We start from the raw sequence: 26459 nt of genomic DNA, 5'->3' as shown, positions 1-26459 counted from the left end.
TACCTGTAGCCCTCATTCCCCCTTCTAGTTTTTGCTTGCCCCTCTTCTAACAAGGGTAATCACTAATTTCTAATGGAATTGTTTTTTAAAAATTATTATTTTATGCAGATAAAATCGTCTAGTTTTTACTCTTTTGTCTGTTGCCTGACTTCTCTTGCTCAACATGTTTCTAAGAGTCTCCCATATTGTTCCATGTACTTGTTGGTTGTTCTCAATATGGTAAAATATTCCATCCTGGGAATATACCATGACACATTTATCTACCATATTATTGATGGATATTTGGGTGATTTCCCATTTGGGGCTATTTTAAATAATGGTACTATGACAATTCTGTGGAATTTTATTGGGAATGAACCCAGTAATGGAAAATTGGGAGACAGAATAATAGCCTTGCTAAAGAGTTCCATGTTCTAATCTCTAGAACCTATGACTATATTACCTCACATGGCAAAAGGGATTTTACAAATGTGATGTAAGGACTGGAGGTGGAGAGATTATCTTGGATCACCTGAATGGGACCAATGTAATCATATAGTCCTTGTAAGAGTAAAGAGACAGGAGAGAGTCAGAGGAAGAGATGTAATAGTGGAAAAAGAGGTGGAGGAATATAATTGATGGAAGCAGGGACTACAAGCCAAGGAATATAGACAGGTGGAAAAGGCAAGGAAAAAATTCTCCCCTAGAACCTCCAGAATGACTCTGCTGACATACTCATTTTGGTTTAGTGAGACCAGTTTTGGACTTCCGACTCCCAAAACTGTGAGGTAATAACATTTTTGTTTTTTTAAGCCCCGAAGTTTGTGGTAATTTGTTCCAGCAGCTATAGGAAACTAATACAGTAGGTCATAGAGTAAGCATATGTTCAGCTTTAGCAGGTACTGTCAAAGAGTTTTCCAATGTGGTTGGACCAGTTCAAACTCCCCTTGACAGTATATGAGAGTTCCAGTTTTTCCGCATTCTTGTTATTTTGGTATTTTCTGGTTTTTTTGTTTTAGCTATTCTAGTGGATGTTTAATTGAATCACTTTGTAGTTTTCATTTTTATTTCCTTTATGACTAATAATGTTATTCACTTTTCCGTATGTATCTTGGCTATTGGGATATTTTCTTTTATGAAATGTCTGGAATTGTCAGTCTTTTCTTTTTGATTCATAGGATTTATTTACATATTCTGAAGTATTTTGTTGGATTCTTTTCTCTTACTCTCCAGTCATATATATAGGCTGATTATTTCAGTCCATTCTAGGATGAGATTGGTTTGGGGCAGTTTCAGTTTTAATAAGATTCAGTTTACCCCTACTATTCCCCTTTTACTTTGACATGCTTCTCCCAGGCTTTAAATTAAGAAGGTCTTTTAGGTTCTTTGTCTTCTCAGTCCTGAAATACTCAGGTTGATCTAGCTCTGCTCTCTAGAAGTTCCCAGACCTTCTACCTCTTGAGACTCATCTAGTGAATGTCTTCAAGAAAAGACCTTGCCTGTGTTTGTGGCATCTCCTCTCCCCTCAGCTGGTCTTTGTTCCCAACCATCACAAATGTGAGGGACCTTTTTCCTACACTTTTTGTAGTTGTGGACCTAGTTCCCCAGCTTCCCTTGCAATCCTAGAACTCAGCAAATATTCCGTGGGAAACCCAGGTTGAGATTCCTTAAGTTTCCCAATTTTCACTCCAGTCTCATGAACCTCTAAAAGCTTTGGTAGTTTTTCCCTTCTCCAGCACAGGTCCTCTGCTTGGGCCAAGCTTGAATTTTTAAAAATATATATGGCTTCTTAATTATTGCAAGTAGGGAACTGGTCTGCCTCCACTCTTCTTCCTCCATTGCTCTCAAGGTGCAATCCAAACATGACTTTTCTGGTCCCTTCCTATTTACTCAGCACTCCTTATTTTTCTTTCTGTTTTTTTAATCTCTGTACTTGAGCCTGAATTCTTGAATGAATTACCCTCTTTCTTCTCAGTATTTACACATACCTGAAACACATGTCTGTATCCTGCCCTTCATCTGTATGACTCACACTTGTCTTTTTAATCTCAGTTTAGCTATGAAGTGTTCCCTGACTCTTCTCTCACCATACACACCCAAGCATGAGCTAGCCATCCTCTTTCAGCTCCCATAGAACTCTAATGTCTCTGATTTCAGCGTTTATCCTGTTACAGTGTAATAGCTCACCTATTAGGTTGTCTGTATCTCCCACCAGGCTCTAGAAAAAGCTTCTCTGTCTACCTCCATTTCATGCCATATTCCTATCAGAGAGCACAGTGCTCAGTATATAATAGACATTCTGTTGAGATGGAACCCTAAAATGTTAAATTAATATATAAAGGCTTTATGAATTAGGAGGAAATCTGAAAAGGAAACAATCTGTAAAAATCAAAATACTCTTTATTTTAAAAAAATAATAAGCACTTATAAGTTAAATGAGACCCTAATATGAAGTACTTTTAGAAAACAAACAACAATATGTGTATGTGATAAACAGGGACATGAAAAGATGATTGCAAAAATGCTATGATGATTATCATAGGATGGTAAGTTATTAAGTAATTTTTAGTTTGTTTATACTTTTCTTTGCAGTGAACATTTTCATATCAGTTATAGAATATGGAGCAGTTTTAATTGAGATAAAAGAAGAAAGCAAACTGGAGACTAAAATATTTAACCCTCCGTGAAGATTTGTTGAATGGAAATTAGATCCAGTATTTATTGAAATAGATAAACTGGTCAGAGTTGAAGACAAAGTGAGATAAAAAGATTTACAGAAATAACTCCCAAGTTTACTCTGTATGTCTGGATAAATTCTAAGTGGATCAAACAATTAAATGTAAAATATGAAACCATACACGTGCTAAAAGAAAAGACAAGTGAATAAGCTAGGAATGGAGGGAAACTTTTCTAACTAATTCAGTATCCAGAAGCAGTGATGAAAAAATTGATAATTTGTTTACATTAAAAATTTTTTGCATGGTGAAAAAAATTTTAAGCAAAATAAAAAGACAAGTGACAAACTAGAAAAAAAATTTATAATTTACATTAAAGATAAAGGGTTAGTATCCCTAATATATAAAAGCTTCTAAAATGAGAAGGAAAAAGCCAACAACCCTATAGGGAAGAAAATGTAGCTATCTCTTAAGTATATGAAAAAGATGCTCAATATCACCCAGAAATAGAGAAATGCAGAATAAAAGTACAGAAAGATCCCATTTCTCATCTATCAACTTAGCAAAAATCAAAAAATTTGATAACATACTCTATTAATGAGCATGTGGGGAAATAGTGTCACACATTGTTAATTAACATACAAACCTTATGGAGGGAGTTTGTGAGTTCCTAACAAAATTATATAACCATTTACTCTTTTACCCAGCAATTCTCCTTCTAGGGATCTTTTCCATAGATGTGCTGGCAGAAATATGAAAAGACATATGCACAGGACTATTCCTTGCATCATTATTTGGAATTGCAAAAAACGGAAACAACCCAAACGTTCATTACTAGGGGATTAGTTAAACAAACTGTGGTGCGTTCGTATAATGGAATGACATGCAGCTATAAAAATAAATGAGGGGAAAAAAAAGAATGAGGAATATCTTTATGTAGTACTATGGAGTGGTCATCAAGATATGTTAAGTTTTAAAAGGTGGATAAATATGTGTAGGCCAGGCCTATCATTCTAGCACTTTGGGAGGCCAAGGCGGGAGGGTTGCTTTGAGGTCAGGAGTTCGAGACTAGCCTGGGCAATAGTGAGATCCTGTCTCCACAAAAAATTAAAATAAAAAACCAAATTAGCTGGATGTGGTGAAACACGCCCATAGTCCCAGCTTCTTGAGAGGCTGAGGCAAGAAAGATCACTTAAGTCCAGGAGTTTGAAGTTGCAGGGAGCTATGATGATGACACTCTGGCCTGGACAAGAGAGGGAGACCCTGTCTCAAAAAAAAAAACAAAAAAAACAAAACATGCTTTTGTTCACCAAGAAAGAGGGTGGTGACATAAATATGTATTTTTCTTATAGTTTTAAAAAATTGAAGGATAAACTATAAAATTTAGAAAAATGGTTACCAGTGCTGGGGAGAGGGAGATGAGTGTCAAGAAGACATTGGAGGGAACAGAGACAAAAAGTAGACTTCTTTGAATATACTTTGTTGTGTAGGTATAAGTTTGAAGCCATATGAATATTTTCTATGGTCGTAAAACAAAAGTAAAATGAAAGGAAAAATTCCTACAAACCAAGAGTAAAACGAAATGATTGAATGGAAAGGTGTGACATACCCACACAGAGAGGAACTCCTGTGTTTTTTTGTTTGTTTGTTTGCTTACTAATTTGACTAATTTACTTTTAAACTCAGTAATTTGTTTCTGCATCCCTATTGTGATATACCTAAAGGACAATAAGAATTGATCCAAAACCCATGAACTCTTTTTAATAATCAAGATGTTGATGATACTATTAGTATTATTATTTTTAGATTACTGCACGTGTGGTATGGGATAAAGTAAATGACTAATCGTGTTGATATCATAGTGGGTCAAGATTTTCAGCATGAAAGAAAGGATATAGAAAATGGGTGAGATCAAAGTGAACTGATGATGTATTTTTTTCTTTCAAAAATATAATTTGATTCATACACATTTCATAGGTAAGCCATTGAAAAGGCCTAGAAATAATGGCCATTTCAATAATACTGAACCCCTCCAACATTGATGTTGTGGTTTTTAAAACATGATTTCCCATTAAAAGAAACCAGGAGTCCTTGAAGAAATGGCTAATTCCTGGTCTGGGGCAGGAAATGTGCAGGATAATTCTGTAACCCCTTATGCTAGAAAGCAAGGAAGATATATCAAAGACTACTAGGGTTGTGTTAAAGGATTGAGAAAGCAATTTGAATAAACATCCACCACAGATGGAATAATTTTAGCATCAGTAGGGATAATAATTGCAAGACATTGAAACCCATCACAATGTCTAAATCCATGAGTTCATGATGCTATAAATAAAGAAATATATATTGGTTACTATTTATGATATTATGGAACTTTGGAAACTGAAAAAGGGGATATAGTTGAACATTTTTTCTGCTTTTCCTGAACAAATGATACTTCAGAGAAACCAAGTAATTGATGAGAAATGTTTTTATTTATTAAAGTATCACATCTAATAAATGCAAAAGGAATGTTAGAATCTCTTCATTTTATAATCTAATGAATTTTTGGATCTAGAAATGATTATTAATGTTTGCTAAGTTCATTTAAAAAGGCAAACAGTATGCAGATTCAGTCACTACATATGCAGTCATCTTGTTAAAAATTATATAACCTAGAATCTGGTCAAATTCTTACCTACATCAGCAATTTTCAACTTGGTTGCACTTTAGAATCAATTGGACAGTGTTTAAAAATCCCAAAGCCTAAGCTGCAATTACAGTAGAGTCTCTGAGGGTGAGACCTAAACATAAGGATTTTTTAAAAGCTCCTCAGTTATTTCAAAGTGAAAAGTGCTATTTTAGATCCAACTGATAATTTATAGGAAATATAGGGATCATAGGGTACAATCAGCAAAATTCAGACTATGGAAAACTGTAGGACAAATGACCTAGCTTCTTAAAGAATTAAAAGGAATAAAAAGAGAGAGGGGACCTATAGGCTTGATGACATTTCAGCTAATTACAATATGTGGACTATTTATGGATCCCAAATCAAACAAACCGTTAAAAAATTCCTAAGTCAATCAGGCAAATGTGGTCACTGATTGTTAATTTTGTAAAGTATGATAAGAGAGCTGTGGTTATGTTTTTTAAGAAAATTATTCCTATTGGAGATATCTGCTGAATATTTATGGGTGAAATGATAGAATGTTTGCTATTTGCTTCAAAATAACTGCTAGTGATGGAGGGAGATTAGCCAGGGATACAGATAAAAAAAGATAGAGTTGATAAGTGCTGCAGCTAAGTGATGGATACAAAGAGGTCCATTATACTATTCTCTGTACATTATGTGTTTGAAATCTATAATAACAATGTTTTCAAAATTTCAGGGCAAGCACTTAAGGCAGACAAAGGAAGTCAACACAGAAGAATAGGAAAAAAATTAGAGAAATGGAAAAACCAAGAGAGAATGGGGTCATGGAGAGTATTTCTCAAAGGAGCTAGTGATCAACAGAGATCAAATGAAAGGAGATCAGAAAAGCACCCACTGTTTTTGGCAATTGGAACGATATTGTGACTGTTTCCAGAATAGTTTCAGCGGCATTGTGGCAGTTGGAAGTCTGCTTGCAGTCTGGAAGAGACAAGGAAATGTATATAGACTGTTATTACAAGGAGCAACAAGACAGTGGCTGCAAGTGAACAGTTTGTAGGGTCACGGCGGGGGAGCGTGTTGTCATATTATTTGTATTTTGGGGTTCTTATATGGGAGAGCATGTTCAAGCATCTTTTATTGATCTTGGAAGGGAGCCAGTAGAAAGTGGGAAGCTACAAATACAAAAGAGAATAGTAGTCTTGGAGGACATGATATGGGCTGGGATGGAGGGCAGAAGTTGAGGAATTGGTCCTGTATAGAATAGACACGTTCCCCTGTCAAGAAAGTTGAAGATTAGAAATGTGGGAGTGGGCCAGGCGTGGCAGCTCACGCCTGTAATCCTAGCACTCTGGGAGGCCGAGGCAGGAGGATTGCTCGAGGTCAGAAGTTCGAGACCAGCCTGAGCAAGAGCGAGACCCTGTCTCTACTAAAAATAAAAAGAAATTAGCTGGACAACTAAAAATATATAGAGAGAGAAAAAATTAGTCGGGCATGGTGGCGCATGCCTGTAGTCCCAGCTGCTCGGGAGGCTGAGGCGAAGGATTGCTTCAGCTCAGGAGTTTGAGGTTGCTGTGAGCTAGGCTGACACCATGGCACTCTAGCCCGGGCAACAGAGTGAGACTCTGTCTCCAAAAAGAAAGAAAGAAAGAAAAAAGAAACATGGGAATGGAGGGTAGAAAGTTGAAAGGATTCTTTTTCTAGTGACCTTTATTTTTTCTGCGAGATAGGGAAGGTGGCCATCTTCATATTGTAAGTGGATGGAGGCTTAGTGAGAAGGTGGGAAGAGACTGTGTATGTTTTTATTCCTGCTAAAAGGGAAGGATTGTGGTATAGAATGCATACCCAGTTACTACTGGATTCCATAACTTTGTGTTGCTGCCATTATGAGGGGAAAAAAAGCAACAAAAAAACAAAAACCTAAGAACTCTCCTAGTGCCCATAGCCAGATATTTCCAAACAATCATTCCATCCTAATGTTTTATATATAAAACTTGCATTTTAATATCCATTAATCTTAAATGGGGATTCTCTGAGTTTTAAGAAGGTCCATTTTATTTCTATCCTCGTTTTAGTTTTATTAAATTATATGAAGTAATCACAAGGTTTGCTAATTCTCAATAAATATTTATAATTAGCTTTAGTTCATATAAATTTTTATTTGCTTTTAATATATTTCTTGGACAATAGATTTCCAGAACTTAGAAGGAAATGTTACAACCACATCAGTGACTGAAGCAGAAGGAGTAATGGGCAAAACTCATTAACTTGGGGCAATTGACTTACCCGTGTTTTATTCTGGTACTCTTATTTTATGTCTGAACTATTTTTATAGTGTATTTGAGCATTTTTTTCAATAATACTTTGTTAAATTACATTTTTTATATAAAATTGAGTTTGTTTTGTCATATTAAGGAGGCGTAATATAGTCTGTGGTATATTAGTATTTGAAAAGCAACTTTTTACAAAACTGATGTATGGCCCTCAGCATTTGACTTTTACATAATTTTCACTGATGTGAATGAAGTGTGATATATTTTACTCTGACAGGCAGATTCTAAGACAGCTCCCAATGGCATCTGTCTTCTGGTATTTGCACCCTTGTGTGTAATCTCTTCTTGAGTACAGGCAGAACTTGCTTCTAACCTACAATGCATACAAAGGGGATGTACCTTCTGTGATTAGGTTATATGAGATTTTTTTTTTTAAATGTTCAAAAAATATTTCTAAAAAATATAATGGGGTAAGTTTATGCTGAGGGATGCAGCAATAAATACAGTTGAAGAAAACAAAGCAACTCTACATTGATACATTGGCACAAACAGGAAGAGCAAACGCACCACCCAGACCTAAATGTCTGCAGGCCATTTTTATACATGCTCCTTCAGAAACTCCACTCTGAAAAGACCTTGTCAGCTTAGGAAAGAGAATGAGTACACATATAATCACAAATGCACACTGATCATGACTTTATTTAAAAATTAGAAAACAATACTGTAGAAACATCCATATGTAAATTTCTAAAAAATGCTGCATCTTATATTTAATTGGCAAAGACCACATTTAGCAATAAGCATGAGTCTAGTTTTCCATGTAGAAACCAGGTACACTAAACTGTAAAAAAAAAAAAAAAAAAAATCCTAAGTTTCTTATTGTTTGAAAATACCAATTTAAGATTGTAAAAATGCATAGACCTTTAATAAACGAATTGGCTGTACAAGGGTACTCCCCTTTCACAGTATTCCTTTTTACTTCATATGTGAGTTACTGGTTATGCTGTAGGATTTAACTGTTACAACACTAAAAGGCAACTATTTAGGGAAGAGGCAGAAAAAGGAAAAAGGAATGTATGTAAGGCAATTTCTTTTATTAGGTACAATAAGCATAATAGTGTTTTAGGAAGACATCTACAACCAGAAGCTCACATTACAACCAGTGGACAACTCAACAATTTCTCTACAGATGGGAACCAACAAAGTTGCTTCCCAGAAAGGAATGACTGTATATGGGCTTGGGCGGCAAATATATGATCCCAAATACTGTGCTGCTCCTACAGGACCTGTCATTCACAATGGAAGCCAAGGAACAGAAACGAATGGGTCGGAAATCAGTGACAGCAATTATCAGGCAGAATACCCAGATGAATATCATGGCGAGTACCCTGATGACTACCCCAGAGAATACCAGTATGGCGACCAAGGCATTGATTATTAGATGCACACAGAGGAGCCCAGTATTTAGTCCATTGTTTTTATTCAGTGAGAACCAGGTTACTTGAGATTTTAACCTCCATCTTGCTAGCAGGCACTCTCTCTATTGCCTTCTTGGCTTGCATGTTTTGACGAAACAAGCAGCCATGTTGTAGAGGTCCCCTTGGCAATGAGCTGTGGTTGGTTTCCAGCCAACATCAAGCTAGGAACTAAAGCCCTCAACACACAACCCACAACGAACTGAATCTTGCTGACAACCACAAGAGCTTGGAATTAAATTTTTCCCCAGTTGAACCTTTAGATTAGACTCCACCCATGGCTAATACTTTATTGATAGCCTTGTGAGAAACCTGGAAGCAGAGGACCCAGCTAAGCCATCCCTAGATTCCCAACCCACAGAAATTGTGGGATATAAACATGGGTTGTTAAAATAAGCAGTTATATTTATGGTAATTTATTACATGGCAATAAATAACTAACACAATTATGAAACAGAAAATAATTCCAAGATATCTGAAATCAATAGATTACTGGCTTCCTTTACTTTCACAGTCTGGGTGATTTAGATGCAAGGCCTGACAGTTTATTCAGAACTGGGCCCCAGTTAGCAAAAGGAATAAGCTAGAAATGGGTAGCAATCTACTTACAAAGGAAGGACCTAACCTGGCTATTAAAGCTGACTCTCTCAGGCCAAGTCCTCCAAAGTACGCGTAAGTTCTGTTAAAATATGACCAGCAGCTTCTATGAGGATAATCTACACCAATTTCTTTGCCTTAGTTGTTTTTCCATCTGAATCATTATTTCCCCAAAATCCAGATGGATCATATTCTTGCTTCATTCAGAGGTCCTTGCTATCCACTGTATGTAAGATGGCACTCCCTGTCACTATCTATCTCTAACCTTGCTTTATTTTTCTTCAAAGCACTTAGCACTGCTTGACATTATGTTACATACTGATTTGCTTATTGTCCTTCTTCACTAGAGTATAAGCTCCACATGGATAAGAACTTGCCTATTTCATTCACTGCTGCATATCCAGTATTTACAGCAGTACTTGGCCTGTAGTATATGGTCATCAAATATTTGTTGAATGGATAAATCCTTCCAGGTAGATTTGGCACTGCCTAGTATTCGGGCATCTGAAGTTCATGGGAGTTTTAAGGAATGTTGGCAATTCTTGGCCAGACCCTAGTCAGTGGCCTAACGGTGAGGTATTCAGTCCTTCCATAGGGAGCTGCAGGAGCAGAAGCATTATGCAGGCTGAGGTTTAGGCACAGCTAGTCAAGAATAAGGCAGGAGCTATGAGTGCTACAGCTCTGGGATGAAGCAGACATTGGGGCTGTCCTCTGAAGCCTTCCCTAAACCAGGGATCTAGGAGGAGTGAGGCAATTAAGACTATTAGATGAAGGCAATTAAGGCTATTTGAATCTAGGAAAATGATTTAATTACAAACCTAGACCCCTCTTCATTCTACTTCCAGTTCATTTGTTCATTCAAGAAGTCAATGCCTAGTGTTAATGTAAGTAAAGGAAATACACAGATAAGTAAGTCAAATAATATCCCTGTTCTCATTTAACTTACATTTTAAAAGAGAAGGATAGTCAACACAAACTAGTAACAACTTACAGTGTTCAGTTCTAGCAAGAAAGTAAAAGAAGGTACTAGAATAGAGAAGGTAAGAAGAGAGAAAATGAGCACATAGACTGTTTATATCCTTTCATCTCTATGTGAATTAGGTCAAGGTCTGGCATGGGTCTGAGCCTGCAAATTTTTGAAGATGCAGGGGTTCTTATTACAATGAATTCAAGAAGACAGGGATAGGGAAATAAAGGCAGACTCTCTTAATCACGTGTTTTTCTCTCAGACCTATTACCTGGCAGGAAAATGTACATAGAATTATCTTCTAAATTACAAAATGTTATTTTAATAGTAATTAAATTATTAAATGTGAGTTTCATCTCCATATTAGTGCCTGTGTTATGATCACTAGTGATTAATAAAAAAAGAACAATAGTTTGCATAAGAAGATAATCTGAATAATAAATTCTCAAGTATCTGGGAATTAATAACCTGTAATTTTCTGTCTATAAATGATTTGTTAGATTAAGGTATATAATAGATGTTATATAAGTATTTATCAAATAAGTAATTGATTATAATCAAATTATATAAGTCATGTGAATACTTTATAAAAAGAAATTAAAATAGAACTTAGCTTCAAGATTTAAATAGACAATACTTATTTGTAAGCTTTAAATATATTTGACTTAAGTAATTTACAATTAATTAATCACATTTGCTGAGATAACATGGGCGAAGTTTGGCTATCTGAAAATCTCAACAATGATTTGTTCCATATAGATAAGATTTCAATGAAAGTGATATCATCCATTAAAAAATAAGACTTACCTTCATTCTGCCATCCACAAAATATTTACTTAATTTCTACTATTCCAGGCACTGTGCTAGGTACTAAGTGTACTTTCAAGAAACCAGGCATTGTCCTTGTCTTCATGGAATTTACAGTCAAGTAGGAGAAACATACTTCAAACAAATATGTTTAGAAATTGTGATAAATACAAAGAAAGCAAAGAACAGATTGTTGGGAGAGAATTTTGATTGAGGGAGTTCAAGAACTCCGAAGGATCAGAGATTTTATCTTACTTAAAAAGGCTAACTTTCCATAGTTTTATGAATATTGTCAGAAGATCTGAGGCTCCTGGATTAGAGAAAAGGAACTTTATTAATCACAGCACAGCAAGAAGCATAAGCATTTGCATATTGTTTGTTGGTTCCCCATGTCCCCAAATGTTATAGGGAGACAGGACATGGGCCCACGTGGGTGATATATATGCTGTGAGTTTGTATCGCAGTTAAGGAACTTTGAGCTTGGAGAAACTACTACTTTTATAGTGAACAGTAAGCAAATCTGTTCTCTGTCTACAAGAAGATATTACCCTATCTCTCAAGGTTGCTTGCTACAAATAAAAGACCAACTAGGGCCTTACATTATTGGCAGGCCCTACAAGAAGGTGAAGTGATACTTGGGGTCCATGGTGGATTGCTTCTTTATCAGAAGAGGGAAGTCAGAGAAGTTCTCTCTGAGATAATTTCTTTTTTAAAATAGCTTTACTGGCATAAAACTGTCATAAAATAAACACTTATTTTAAGTATACAATTTGATAAGTTTTGACATATGAGTTATACCCATGAAACCATCACAACAATCAAGATCAGTTAGCATATCCATCACTCCCAAAAGTTTCCTTATATCACTTTGTAATTACTCTCCCCACCATCTCCCTATCTTATCCCTAGGCAAACACTGATCTCCTTTTTGTCACTATAGAATTCTGTAAAATTGAATTTATTTGTTTGGCTTCTTTCATGCAGCATGATTTTATTGAGATTCATTTATATTGTAGTGCGTTTTTGTTGCTGGGCGGTATTCCATTGTATGGATATATGACAGTTTGTTTATGAATTCACCTGTTGATGGATGTTGGGTTGTTGCCAGTTTTTTGCTATTACAAATAAAGGTGCTTCGAATGTTCTCATAAAAGTCTTTATATGGACAAATGCTGTTATTTTTATTGGATAAAATCTAGGAATGGAATGGTTTAACCATATGGTAGGTATATATTTAACATTTTAAGGAAATGCTAAACTCTCGAAAAATGATTGTATAATTTTTCCTTTCCCCAAACAGTATACAAGAATTCCAATTCCCCTTTCCTCACCAACATTTGATATAGTCACTCTTTTTGATTTTTGAATAGTTACATAGTTGCATCTCATTGTGGTTTCAATTTGTATTTCCCTATTGACTAAAGATGTTGAGTGTTTTTTCATGTGCTTATGTGACATTCATATACCTTTTTTGATAAAGGTCTCATTTTTAAAATTGGGGTTTTTTTTATTGTTGAGATTTGAGAGTTCTTTATGTATTCTAGATACAAATGTTTCATCAGATATATGGGAAATTTATTTCCCTCCCTGGGGGCTTGTCCTTTCATTCTCTTAGAAGTGTCTTTTGCAGAGAAGATAATTTTAATTTAGATGATGTTATTCCTTCATGAATCATACTTTTGGTTTCGTATCATGTTTAACCCAAGGAAAGAAAAATTTCTCCACAGGTTTTGTTTTAGAAGATTTGATCTTTTTTAAGTTAATTTTCGTGTAATATACAGGATTTGGATTTAAAGGGTATTTTCTTTGCATATAGGTATTTAATTGTTATAGTACTGTTTGTTGAAATGTACCCTATATCCACTAAATTGCTTTTGACCTTTGTCAAAATTCAGTTTTCCACATGCGTGTCTGTTTTTTGACTCTCTATACTGTGCCATTAATCTATGTGTCTATCTTTATACAATACCAATGTTTTGATTACTATAGTTTTGCAAGTCTTGAAACCAGGTAATATTTGTCCTCCAACTTTGTTCTTTTTCAAGGTTGTTTTGGCTATTCTAAGTCCATTGCATTTTAGAATTTTAGATCATTTTTTCAATTTCTACAAGAAAAGCCTTCACTGATTTTAAATGAGGTTGTGTTTAATATATAGATTAATTGGATAATTTACATTTAACAGTATTGAATCTTTCTAACTATGAATGTGTTATCTCTATTTATTTAGGTCATCTTCAGTTTTTCTCAGCATTGTTTTTATAGTTTTCAGGATGCAGATCTTTTATATTTTGTCAGATACATCTCTAAGTTCACATTTTTAATGCTATTGTGAATTGTGCTATTGTAAATTTCAATATCTGTTCATTGCTAGGATGTACACATATGATTGAGTTTTTCACATTGATCTTAGATACTGTAACTTTGCTAAATTCACTTATTATGTTAACTCTAGTGTTTTTGGTAGATTCCATCAGATTTTCTACATAGGTGATCATGTTATCTGTCGATAAAGACTGTGTCACCTGTGCCTTTCCGATCTGAATGTTATTTATGTACGTATGTCTTATGGCACTGATTAGAATCTCCAGGACAATGTTAAATAGAAGTGATGACTGCAGACATCATAGTCTTGTTGCTGATTTTTGAACAAAAATATAAACTCTTTTCCTGTTAAGAATCACATTAGCTGTAGTTTTTCATAGATGCCTTTGGTCAGGTTGAGGATATTCCTTTCTGTTCCATGTTGACTGAGAGTTTTTATTAGGAATGAATGTTAGATTTTTTTCAAATGCATTCTCTTCATCTATTGAAAAGATCACATGCTTTCTCTTACTAGATTGTTAATATGATGAATATATCGATTGATTTTTAAATGTTAAACCAACTATGAATTCCTGGGATAAATCCCCTTGATTGTGATGTATTATTCTTTTTATATATTATTGGACTAAATATGCTGAAATTTTGTTTATAATTTTTGCATGTGTACTCATGAGGGGTATTTTTCTGTAGTTTCTGTTTGTTTTTCTTTAATGTCTTTGGTTTTGGTATCAGGGTAATCAGTTGACAATTGGTGTAGAATCGTTATTTCTTTCTTAAATTTTTCACCACTGAAGTCATCTGGACGTGCAGTTTTTCTCTGTAGAATGTTTTTAATTAGGCTGGACATGGTGGCTCATGCCTGTAGTCCTAGCAATCTGGGAGGCCAGGGAGGGAGGATCGCTTGAGCTCAGGAGTTTGAGACCAGCCTGAGCAAGAGTGAGACCCCATCTCTACTAAAAATAGAAAAAATTAGCCGGGCCTGGTGGTGTGCACCTGTAGTCCCAGCTACTAGGGAGGCTGAGACAGGAGGATCGCTTGAGCCCAGGAGTTTGATGTTGCTGTGAGCTGTGCTGATGCCACGGCACTCGAGCCCAGGCGACAGAGCGAGACTCTGTCTCAAAAAAAAAAAAAAGTTTTTAATTAAAATACAGGGCTATATATATGTATCTGTTTCTTCTTGAGTGAGGTTTGGTAGTTTGTGTCTTTCAAGGAATTTGTCCATTTTATGAACATTTTCAAATGTATTGGCATATGTTCATAATTCCTTTATTATCCTCTTAATATCTGTAGAATATTATGTAATATGTAATGAGGCCACCTCCCTTATTCCTAACATGGCTAATTTCTTTCTCCTCTTTTTTCCTGATTCATCTGGCTAGAAGTTTGTCAATTTTATTCATCTTCTCAAAGAACCAGTTTTTGGTTTCAATGTTTCTCTCTTGTTTTTATGTTTTCTGTTTCACTGATATCTGTACAGATCTTTATTGTTTTCTTTTTTCTGTTGACTTTGGGTTTTATCTGCCCCTCTTTTCTATGCTCTTAAAATGGAAACTTAGGTCATTGACTTGAGAACTTTTTTCTTTTCAAATGTAAGTATTTATATAAATTTCCCCTGTTCTTTTAGTGACATCGCACAGATTTTGGTATGTTGTGTTATCATTTTCATTCAGTTCAAAATACTTTCTAATTTCCCTTTTGGTTTCTTTTTTGACCCATGGATTACGTAGAAACATTTTTTAATTCCAAGTATTTGAGAATTTTTCAGATATCTTTTTGTTACTAATTTCTAACCTAAAACTATTTTGATTTAAGAGCATGCTTTGTATGATTTTAAGCCTTTTGAATTTATTCAGACCTGTTTTATGGAACCAGATATTGTTGATCTTGGAAAATATTTCATGTGCCCTTGAAAAGAATGTGTATTTGCTGTTTTGGATTAAGTGTTGTATAAATGTAAATTAAGTCAATTGGGTGGGTGGTAGTGCTATTTAGTTTTCTGTATCCCAATTTTCCATATACTTGTTTTATCAATTATTGAGAGATAGAATTGAAATCTTCAATTATAATTGTAGGGTTTTCTAATTTTTAATGTAGAGTAAGTTTCAAAATATATGATCTACCTATCAATGCAGTGAATAGTCTGAGAGAAAAATTACTGTTACTAGCATTATTTTAAAAGGCCTCATTGGAACATGTCTTTGGTTTGTCCTGTAGTGTGGGTTGTTTATAATATAATTTTCATATGCAAAAGAAACATTTACTATATTTTATTGTTTTATTATTAATCCATGTTCTTGTTTTGCTTGGCAGCTTCTATGTTTTTGAAACAGGCATTTGAGGGAGAATACCCTAAACTATTGCGTCTTTGTAATGACTTATGGAAACGTCTTCAACAATACAGTCAAAATATCCAAGGGAATTTTAATGCAAGTGGAACTACAGACCTCTTTGTTGACCTGCAACACATGGAAGATGATACACAAGATATATTCATAGCAAAAAAGCCAGATTTTGAGTATGTTTATTTAATTTGACCTGTTTGTTTGCATGTTAAGGATTTTTGCCTCTTATTTTAATTCTAAATTACAAATTGGGAATATACTAAGTCTCTAAATATTTGTAATGATTGTTATTTGTATACCTTAAAAGACTTTGCAAGACTTTTAGCTGAAGTTAAACTTCACCCTTAGTTGAACATTCTGGTTCCTGCTAGACTCAATTTTATAAGTATAACACTAAATAAAATGATGAGAGGCTAGGAGATGAGAATATATGGTCATTATATTTTAGCTGATATTTTACCTGTAATTATAATACATCAGATAGCATTATTATTGATGGGCTGGCATAAATGTGGCATAAAAGGAACTGGTGTGTTCAGAAACTACAGGGAAGATAAACCTTATGCTGGGATAGGTTCTAAGTGTGTTAAGGAAAAGCTGAGTACAGTCATCCCTTAGTATCCATAGGGGACTGGTTCCAGGACCATGTGGAATCTCAAGTTTCTTGTATAAAATGGCTTAGTATTTGCATTATAACCTATGCACATCCTCTTGTATACTTTAGATCATCTCTAGATTAGTTATAATACCTAATACAATGTAAATCCTGTGTAAACAGTTGTTACACTGTATTGTTTGGGGAATAATGGTAAGAAAAAAAGTCTGTACATATTCAGTACAGATGCAACTATTGTAGGCCTAACTAGGTTTTCAGTCATCGGTTGACTGATCCTGTGGATGTGGAACCCGCAGATCTGGAGGACTGACTGTATAGTCAAAACTACCCCAAAAATCCCTTAGATCACCCATAAAGTACTGTAATGTAACCATACATAGGAGCCACATTGGAAACAAGTGTATCATCTCAGTAAGTTCAACCCAGCCAGCTTTTCCTCCAAAATTGAAACAGAATATTTAAAAATTTCTACTTGAGCATCAGATCAAGTGATTGACTTTTACACTTTTCTTTAAACACTAGCATCATATTTATTATGGCAAGGCTGACTAAAGCAGTAGCAGATTCTTATCACCTACCGTGTAAGAAAAATGTTGGATAGATTCATGAGTGCTGTTTAAATAATCGTTTCTCTTTTAATTTTTTTTCTAAATAACATTGTTGAGTTTGTGTCCACTGTAGTTAAGAGTTCTGACTGGCAGAATATAATATATAGAAGTTCTGTCTAGAGTCGGGCACAGTCGTGGGTTCCTATAGTCCCAGCTATTCAGGAGGATCCCTTTAGCCCTGGAGTTCAAGGCCAGCCTGGGCAACATAGCAAGACCCTGTCTCTCTAAAAAATAAATAAATAAAACCAAGAAGTTCTCACTGGCAAAATAAGTAGCCAGAATAGGGATGGAGTGATAGAATGAGTCTAGATTATCTTCTCAGTAACTTTTATGATAAACAAGGAGATTAGATAAAGCCTAATAAAAGAGGAGACAAAAGGACAGAACCCATATCTGTTGATCTACAAAGATTTAATGATATATTACATATTTTAACAGTATATAGAATATATATTTAATAATCTATTTCTGGCTTAGTTTTATTTTAAAATCCATATGCCTACACTAAAAAAAGGTCTAGAAACATAGAAAGTAAATAGTAATAATAGTTTATCTCCAGGAAGTAGAATTATTATTTTATATTTTCTGCTTTTATTTAAAATGGATGTATGTTACATGCGTTTTTTAAAAAAAAAAAAAAAAAAAAAAGCAAGGCTGGGCACAGTGGCTCACACCTGTAATCCCAGCACTTTGGCAGGCCAAGGCTGGAGGATTGCTTGAGCCAAGGAGTTCAAGACCTGCCTGGGCAACATAGCAAGACCCTATCTCTAAAAAAAAAAATTTTTTTAAAAATTAGCTGGGTATGGTGGCACACTTCTGCAGTCCTAGCTACTTGAGAAGCTGAGACAGGAGAATTGATTTAGCGCAAGAATTTAAGGTTACAATGAGTTATGATGATGCCACTGCACTTTAGCCCAGAGGACAAAGCAAGACCCTGTCTCAAAAAAAGGTGGGGGGGGAGAAAAAAAATTCATACAGAATTTCCAGGGACCCTGAATAGTCAAAACAATTCTGAAAAAAAGAGTAATAAAGTGGGAGGACTCACACTTTCCAGTTTCAAAGCTTAATACAAAGCAATGATAATCCAAATGGTGTACTACTAGCGTAAGGATAGATGCAGAATGAGAGTACAGAAAGAAACCCATACATCTGTTATATTAAGGTAGAAAGAGAATAGGCGTTAAGGTTTAAGGAAGTTTTTAAAACATGAAGACTAGTCTGTATTTGCTATCATACCATAACAAGTTTAATTTCAAAGAGTGTAGAGACTATTCTTTTAATGGCGAAAGAATAATTGTTTTGACAATAGTACTGGAACAACTGATAGCCACATGCAAAGGAATGAAGGTGTACCCTTATCTCACACCATATACAAAAATTGACTCAAAATGGATCAGAGGTCTAAAGATTAAAAATATAAAACTGTTAGAAGAATACATAAGGGCAAATCTTTATGCCTTGGAATTTGATAAAGGATTGTTACATATGACACAACAAGCACAAGCAACAAAAGAAAACAAAATATTGGACTTTCTAAAAATTAAAAACTCATGATGTTGGTGCTTCAAAGGGTACCATCAAGAATGGGTGAAAATATTTGTGACTCATATGTCTGGTAATGGATTTGCATCTAGAATATATAAAGACCTTTTTCAATTCAATAATAAAAAGACAACACAATTAAAAAGTAGACAAAGGATCTGTATAGAGATATCTCCAAAGAACTTAGTCAGATGGCCAAGAAGCACATGAAAAGATGGTCAACATTGGGAAAATGCAAATGAAAACCACAATGAACTACCACTTCACACCCACCAGGACATCTATAATAAAAAAGACAGATAATAATAAATGTTGGCAAAGATGTGGAGAAATTAGTATCCTTATATTAATACGTTGCTGGTGGAAATCTGAAGTGGTACAGAGCTTTGGAAAATAGTTTGGCAGTTCTTCAAACAATTAAACATAGAGTTACTGTAAGACCCAGCAATTTTCCTCCTAGGTATGTACCCGAGAGAAATAAAAACATTTTCACATTGAAATTTGTATGCAAATGTTTATAGCAGCATTATTTATGATTAGCCAAAAGATGAAAATAACCCAAATGTCCATCAACAGACAAATGGGTAAACTAAATGTGCTATATCCATACAATGGAATATCGTTTAGCCATAAAAAGGAATGAAGTACTGATATATGCTATAATATAGATGAACCTTGAGAACATTTTGCTTAAGTGAAAGTAGCCAGTCATACAAAAAACCCCACATACTATATGATCCCATTCATATGAGAATCTAGAGTAGTGAAATCTGTAGAAATATAAAGTAGATTAGTGTTTGTTTAGGACTGGAGTGAGGAGGGTTGGGGGGTGGTTATAGCTAAAGGATGCAAGGTTTCTTTTTGAGGTGATAAAAATGTTCTAAAAATCGATTGTGGTGATGACTGCACATATCTTCAAATATGACACAACCATGGAATTGTATACTTTAAGTAATTCAATTGTATGTAAAGTACATCAGTGAAAGTTGGCAGATTCCAGGGAAAGCCAAGAAGGGAGGACTCTCACACACTATTTGCCTGATAGCGGGAACTGTCACAAGAATTTTTTGCAAACTCCAGCTTACTGCACAAGTCACACAAGGACAGCTAGCAGCACAAGGACAGCTAGCCACTTATGCAAGAACACTTGCTTTACACACTGTCTTATAAGCACAGTCCAAAGCTGCAAGGGCCTAACCATAACTCCAAGATTAAAAGTCCAACCTAGCAACTACTAACACTTGCCAATCAGAATTCACCAGCTCTTGTAAAATGCTGCCAGCACCAATAAGCTTTCTTTCAAAACAACTTGTGTACCCTCTTCTTTCCCTAATAAACCCTAACCAATCCTTTCTTCTCCAGACATACTAGAGGCCACCCTGATCTGTATGAATATCCCAGATTACAATCCTGCTTATTGTATATTATTCCCAAATAAAACCTTTTTACTCAGAGATTCATCACTCTGTATTATCTATGTTGATATATCGTTTTTCTTTTTTCTTGTTTTTGCTGACAAAAATGCCATTCAGAAGACATATCTTAATAAAACTTTTTTAAAAGAGAGAATTGGAAAAGAGGAGGTAGATTAAATTATTTTGAGAAGTTTTGATTTTTAAAAAAAGGAGTAAAACTACTTCTTTCATTGAAATAATAGGAAAATCACAGAGAATAGGTAAAGTTATAAGGAGGGGGAGGAACAAGAGAAGTGCGGAATTGAGGAAGTTCATGTCCAGTGGTTTTGGTCTTGGTGTAAAGCAGAGGCAAAGGTCACCTGTAGAGAATGAAGGGCTGCAAAAGTAGAATTTCAGGTTATTACCTTGAGCTTCAGGTCTCTTGATGTTAAGGGGTTTGTACAAATGTTTAATAGAAGTAATTTGCTTTTTCTCTACAATACTTGGGCAGCTTGGCAGCAGATAGAGGGAGCATCTAACATTTTCTTAGTAAGAGCTTTGAAAGGGAGGCGATTAGAAAAATCAGGATGCTAACAAGAATACCTTAAAATGGATAGCCACGGATAAAGGAGGACGTAAGACCTGGTGGGCTGACTGAGGATGCGAGTAGGAAAGGGTCAGATAGCACAGATCACAATAAAGTCAAAGAACAAGTTCTTTAAGTAAAATCTACCATCATTATGGGTATAGAAAGCCCAACGTGATTTGGTCCATCTGTTTTCTCTGACGTCACCTTGTATTACTCTCCTGTTACTTGCTCTGCTTTTTCTCTTTTGGCAAACAGCCAGGTATGGTCCCTCTTCAGGGCCTTTGTACTTGCTGTTCTCTACTCATAGAAAGCTCTTCCTCTGAAAATCTATATAACTTGCTCCTTTTTCCCCTTCAGGTCTCCTCAGTAAGCCTTCTCTTGCCTCATCCTATCCAAAATTGGTTTTTTAAAAAAGTTCAGACTTAAACATATTCTCTGCTTTCCTTGCTTTATTTTTCTCTTAGCACTTATCATTTTCATATTCTATATTTAACTTACTTTAAGATTTTTATTTATGTTTTGTGTATCTCGCTTGTTAGCATGTAAGCTTTAAGAAGACAAGGAATTTTTTAACCGAGTTGACTACCATATTTCTGCACTAAGAAATACTTGGCAAATTGTAGAGACTTAATATTTGTGGGAAGAAAAGAGATATTAATAGACAGTGGGGCATATGGAAAGTTGTCTTCAAGCTTGGAGATCTTAGAGGTGGAGCAGTTCAAAACAATGATGCAAATTTGGAAGCTCCATAGTAAAGGTAAAATAAAGGACATTATAATTGTAGGCTTGTAATACAGGACAAGTTTTAGAAGAGTTATGTGTTTTGACACTGTAGTCACCAAGAGTTTTTACAGCAGATTTGGAGAATAAGAAGAGTATTAGTACTTACAATTCAGTGCCAAAATTTCTGCAGAAGGGGGAAGAGGCTTCTTATTAAGGTCAGTAGATAACATGAGCAAAAATAGAGAAGACATTTAAATAGATGGTATGAACTTTCACTCAGTTCTTCCATGCTCCCATTGTGGTCTTTGTACCTTCTATTATAGAAATTATTATAATTAGCACTTTACCTGCCCATTTCTTCACTAGACTGAAAAGCACTCTTAATCTGTATCTTCCCAGCACTTAACTAAGTGCCTGGTGCATAGTGTTCTCAGGAAATATGTGTTGAGTGAGATACTTACTGAAGCATTAGGAGATAACTATGGAATTATGATGTAGGCGCCAAGAGCATTCTGCCCTTTGGGTCTTGTCAGTTGACCAGAGGGTGAGTAAAAGAGATAACCAGGTTTCATATACATGAAGGAGCAGGTCAGATGTTTATAAGGTTAACTTTCAAGATGAAGGGGAATTTGTTCTTTTGAAAAAAAAAAAAAAGGCAATGGAAGGGCTGGTAGAGAGATTGTAAATGGGGGAATGTGAGAAGATATTGCATTAATTACAGGAGTAAGGAAGCAGATGGAAAAATGGTTATAGCCATTTGATAGTAATTGCCGAAGGAAAAATGTAAGATCCAATAGTTTGATTGCTAAATGAAAATAAAAGGTTAAGAAGTGTTTAACAATTTAGAAGTTTTATTTTGGGAACAATATTATAAAACAAATTAGCTTAGAAGTCCAGGGTTATCTGTGCAGGACTTTCACAAATACTTTTTGTCATTTTCGTTAGTAAAACAAGAGAAAACTGGCAAAGCCTAGATCTGTACACTTCCCTTTCAGACAGTGAACTTTAAAGGAGGTGGCAGCTGTGGGTGGAAAGGGCCACACTGATGGAGCAGGTCTCTGCAGTCTGGTCCCTCTTGTGCATTCCTTGATACTCTATGAAAACAGGATTTGCCAGGTAAAGGCATAGCCTCCATTAGCATTAATAGGATTTTACTGTTTTAGTTTTAGGAGACAGACAATACAGTAGGTATTAGTGCACATTACATGTATAGCTAGGATTTATGTGTAAATTAAAGTATTTATGTAATCTTTAGTTACGAAATGTATTTGTAAATATATTTATAATTTTGAAGTAAATTCTTCTTTTTGTTAATGCATAGTTACGTTTTTTATGGGAGATACATTTTTTAAAAAGGTATTTACAGACTGATACAAAAACATTTAGTTTTGTATAATTTAAGTTAGTTTTTAAAACCTTTTGTTCCCATAGTCCAGAAAAGGCTTTGAAAGACTCGCTGCAATCCTATGAGGCTGCTTACCTGTCAAAATCCTTATCACGACTCTTTGATCCTATCAACTTGGTTTTTCCCCCTGGTGGTCGTAATCCTCCTTCCTCTGATGAACTTGATGGTATCATTAAAACTATTGCAAGGTATGTATTTTTTGTATAATGGCATGAGGCAAGATGACTGCTACATTTGTTAGTAATGTATAATAGCATCAAATAACATTTTAATTTATCTCAAATTATTCAAGTAATTAGGCCGGCAATTAAATTGAGTTTTGTAATGAATGAGTGCACCACATAGTAGGTACTTGAGATTCCAATTAATAAAGTCACTTAAATACAATCTAAAAATAGTTTATTATAATTATTCTGTATCTTGCCAAGGATGCAAAGTAAACCTAGCTCTTTATACCATAGTGAATTCCTAATATTACATGGGAAAGTGAATATAAAAAATAATTTTATAATTGAGGAACTAAACCACAGAGGTAAATGTTTTTTTTATCCTAAATCCAGAAAGTACTTTATGGCAGAAACAGGATTATAATCTTGATTAGCACTCTTGTGTTCGCTATTTTAAGCTCTCTAAGTGAATGTGACAGCTTTTAAGACTCTAAAAAGGGAAGGTATCCTAGCAGAGGTGCCACCCGAATGCTTGCAGACAATGTAATTATACTGTTGCCTTTAGACATTTACACTTAAAGTTACCAGATTAATTTGCAGTTGAGATTATCTCAGTTCCTGTCATAACTAACAAGTTGTCATAATAGTAGGTCTGTACATTTGAGGTGGGCATTTTAGGGGGTAAAAATAGCAGTTGGGCAATATTGGCCCAAGGTCTGACTTGTTTTAGATTACAGATTTGAAGATGGTGATTCTGAGGCATGGAAGAGTAAGACTAAAAAGCCACAGGTATATAATATGCATAAGCATATTTTCAGCTGCAGACATACCTATGAAGTGTCTCGATTGCCCAGTGTCTTGGTCCTAAATCTCTTCACAATTACCTTGATGTTCCAATGTCTGGACTTGAGATGTTTTACCCTAATGTCTGTGTAAACTGTTTAGTGTGGTAGTGATAAAAATGGTACGAGATTCAACCTGACCTCTTTGACCTTTTATGTAAATTTTAAAGAGGCAACTCTCCTTTTTCTCTATGCAATTTGACAATGCTATAATCAAATATAATCTGGAGCTTGAAGAAACATACTTATGCCAGTGTATAATAGAGTTGAAAAGTGAACATTAATAAAACTATGTCTCAATATTATATGAAAGGCCATTTTTGTCATACATAGAATGCCCCAGTGTTGTTTCAAATTCCTTCAATTTCTTTGAAAAGGAAATCTGGTAAGTGCTAAGATTTATTCTACTACTTCAGAGATAATAATTACTTTTCTTGCTTTCTACCTGTGTATGGATTTTCATACAATTTTTAACCTCTAATATTCTTTCTGTGATCTTTATAAAATACTTTTTTTGTTGGCAGTCATATCAAATGCCCCAATTATCCAATATTAAAGTTGAAAATAAGCATGACAAAGAAATACTTTAGGAATCCAAATTTTAAAAATTTCTATTATAGTCTTGTTAGGCTTTTGATGTATTTAAAAAGCTACCTTATACAAAATGGCATGAATTGGCATAATTTCTGCACAAACTGAATATCTTTATGTATCATGTGTAATTTGTATTTTTAGCCTATGTCCCTTCTAGGTCATCATTTCCATTCAAGAGCTGTCATTTCCTTGCAGATGTCTGTGATATGCAAAGCCTCTAATTGTACTTATCAGTATTAGCAAGAGTGCTACTTAAAAAATCTGTACACAATTTACTCTCTTAATCACAGACTGAACCCACACATGTCATGCTTTTATTAATGAGAAACTGGTTGTTAACAAAACCATCTCAAAGCATTTTTTCCTGGTGCTGAATTTAGGGAGGGAAAAGAAACAATGCAACCAATTCTTGGAAGCAATCAGTGAAATCTATAAAAAGAATCACTACATTGCTTATTGGGTTTAGGTTTATATGTTGCTCTTTACTTTGTTGATGAAATATGTTGATAATAATTACAATCTGTTTTTGTTTTCTCCAGTGAACTAAATGTAGCTGCTGTTGATGCAAACCTCACATTAGCTGTGTCAAAAAACGTGGCAAAGACCATTCAGTTATATGGTGTAAAATCAGAGCAGCTTGTAAGTGGTATCCTTTATCTGTAAACTTTAATGATTTTGTTTAAAATTACTAATTATACAATACTTGACTAACCATAAATATTGAACTAATATTAATTTACTTTCATTTTTACTATAGTGAGAGTTTATAAGTTTCTTATGAATTTAAACCAGAAAAACAAATTCTGTCTGTTAATAAAACATGGCCCTCCTACCCATTGTTCTTGTGCTTTCATAAGGCAAAAAGATTTTATGAAGTTATTTTTAATACATGTGCCAATTTATAGGCTAATTATATATTTCAAAATATATATTTTTAATAATTTATATAAATTATAAAAATATAATTATGATCAAATTTTCCCTCTTGTGACCATTCACTCCAGATATCATTCATGTACTGTTACCTACTATAAAATTGACTTGAACTATTAGAAAATTATTGGAGGAAGTAAAGTGCTTGAAATTATAGTATATATTTTTTAAAGATTTCAACCACAGGGCATGGAAGTTTAATCCTAAAGTTATTCTATTTGAAATAGCTGTTTGCATGCATTTAAAATAAAAGCTACATAGCCGAATCATCTTAATTCTATACATTAATGTTTTAAAATTAAGCACACATATTTAGCTGGTATATGTGTATGCTAATTAAATCCAAAGAAAATGAGACTTCACTGTATTTTTAACTGTTATTGATATACTCATTTTAGGGGATGTGCCAAAATCTGATATCTCCACTATCTTTAGAAAGGTAGCCAACCATATTTTCAGTTTAGCCTTTCTGACTGCTCCCAACTAAAACATGGTAATAAGTGAAATAATCTGTTTTACTATATATGCAAGTTGTTCCAGTTCTGTAATAATTTTTAGAGTAGCTTGGTGACAAACTGAACTGAAGGAATTTATGTAAAATGGTCCTTGAAGATAACTCTCCTATTGTGAGGCTTCCTACTTTCAGTTTGAATGGATGGCTAGATTTTTTTTTTTTTTTTTTGCTAATACAGTGCTGCTTTCCATTCATTTGTTCTTGTATTCTTGACAAATAATTTGGAAACATCTTTTTTTAAACTTTATTTATTGAAATCTAGCCATACAAAGACATTTAGAAGCTCTTTGTAGGTAATTAAATGACTAATTTTTCTCTCAAACTTTGTTTATAGATGCTTTATTATAATGTTCATTGCCTTAAAAAACATGGTTTATTGCAATAAGTAAAGTTCAGTATTATATGAGTAGAGTTTAGTGTAATTACTGCAAATATCAGGACAAAAATCCTTATGAGATAGTCC

At 34.5% G+C, this 26459-nt stretch overlaps 1 protein-coding gene across 1 annotated transcript in view; it reads left to right on the top strand.

Annotated features, from left to right (window-relative positions):
* COG5 (component of oligomeric golgi complex 5) overlaps positions 1-26459 on the top strand; it is a 421822-nt gene that overhangs the window by 289792 nt on the left and 105571 nt on the right. The window contains exons 12-14 of the mRNA XM_012650297.1: positions 16038-16242; positions 22973-23134; positions 25089-25188. Of these exons, the coding sequence (XP_012505751.1) occupies positions 16038-16242; positions 22973-23134; positions 25089-25188 (467 nt within the window). The remainder of the gene's footprint in view (positions 1-16037; positions 16243-22972; positions 23135-25088; positions 25189-26459) is intronic.

Source organism: Propithecus coquereli, unplaced genomic scaffold, assembly GCF_000956105.1.
Source record: "Propithecus coquereli isolate 6110/MARCELLA unplaced genomic scaffold, Pcoq_1.0 Scaffold32, whole genome shotgun sequence".
Taxonomy (NCBI): Eukaryota; Metazoa; Chordata; class Mammalia; order Primates; family Indriidae; genus Propithecus; species Propithecus coquereli.
The sequence above is the reverse complement of the archived record's forward strand: the minus strand, read 5'-3'. Positions and strand labels throughout refer to the sequence as shown.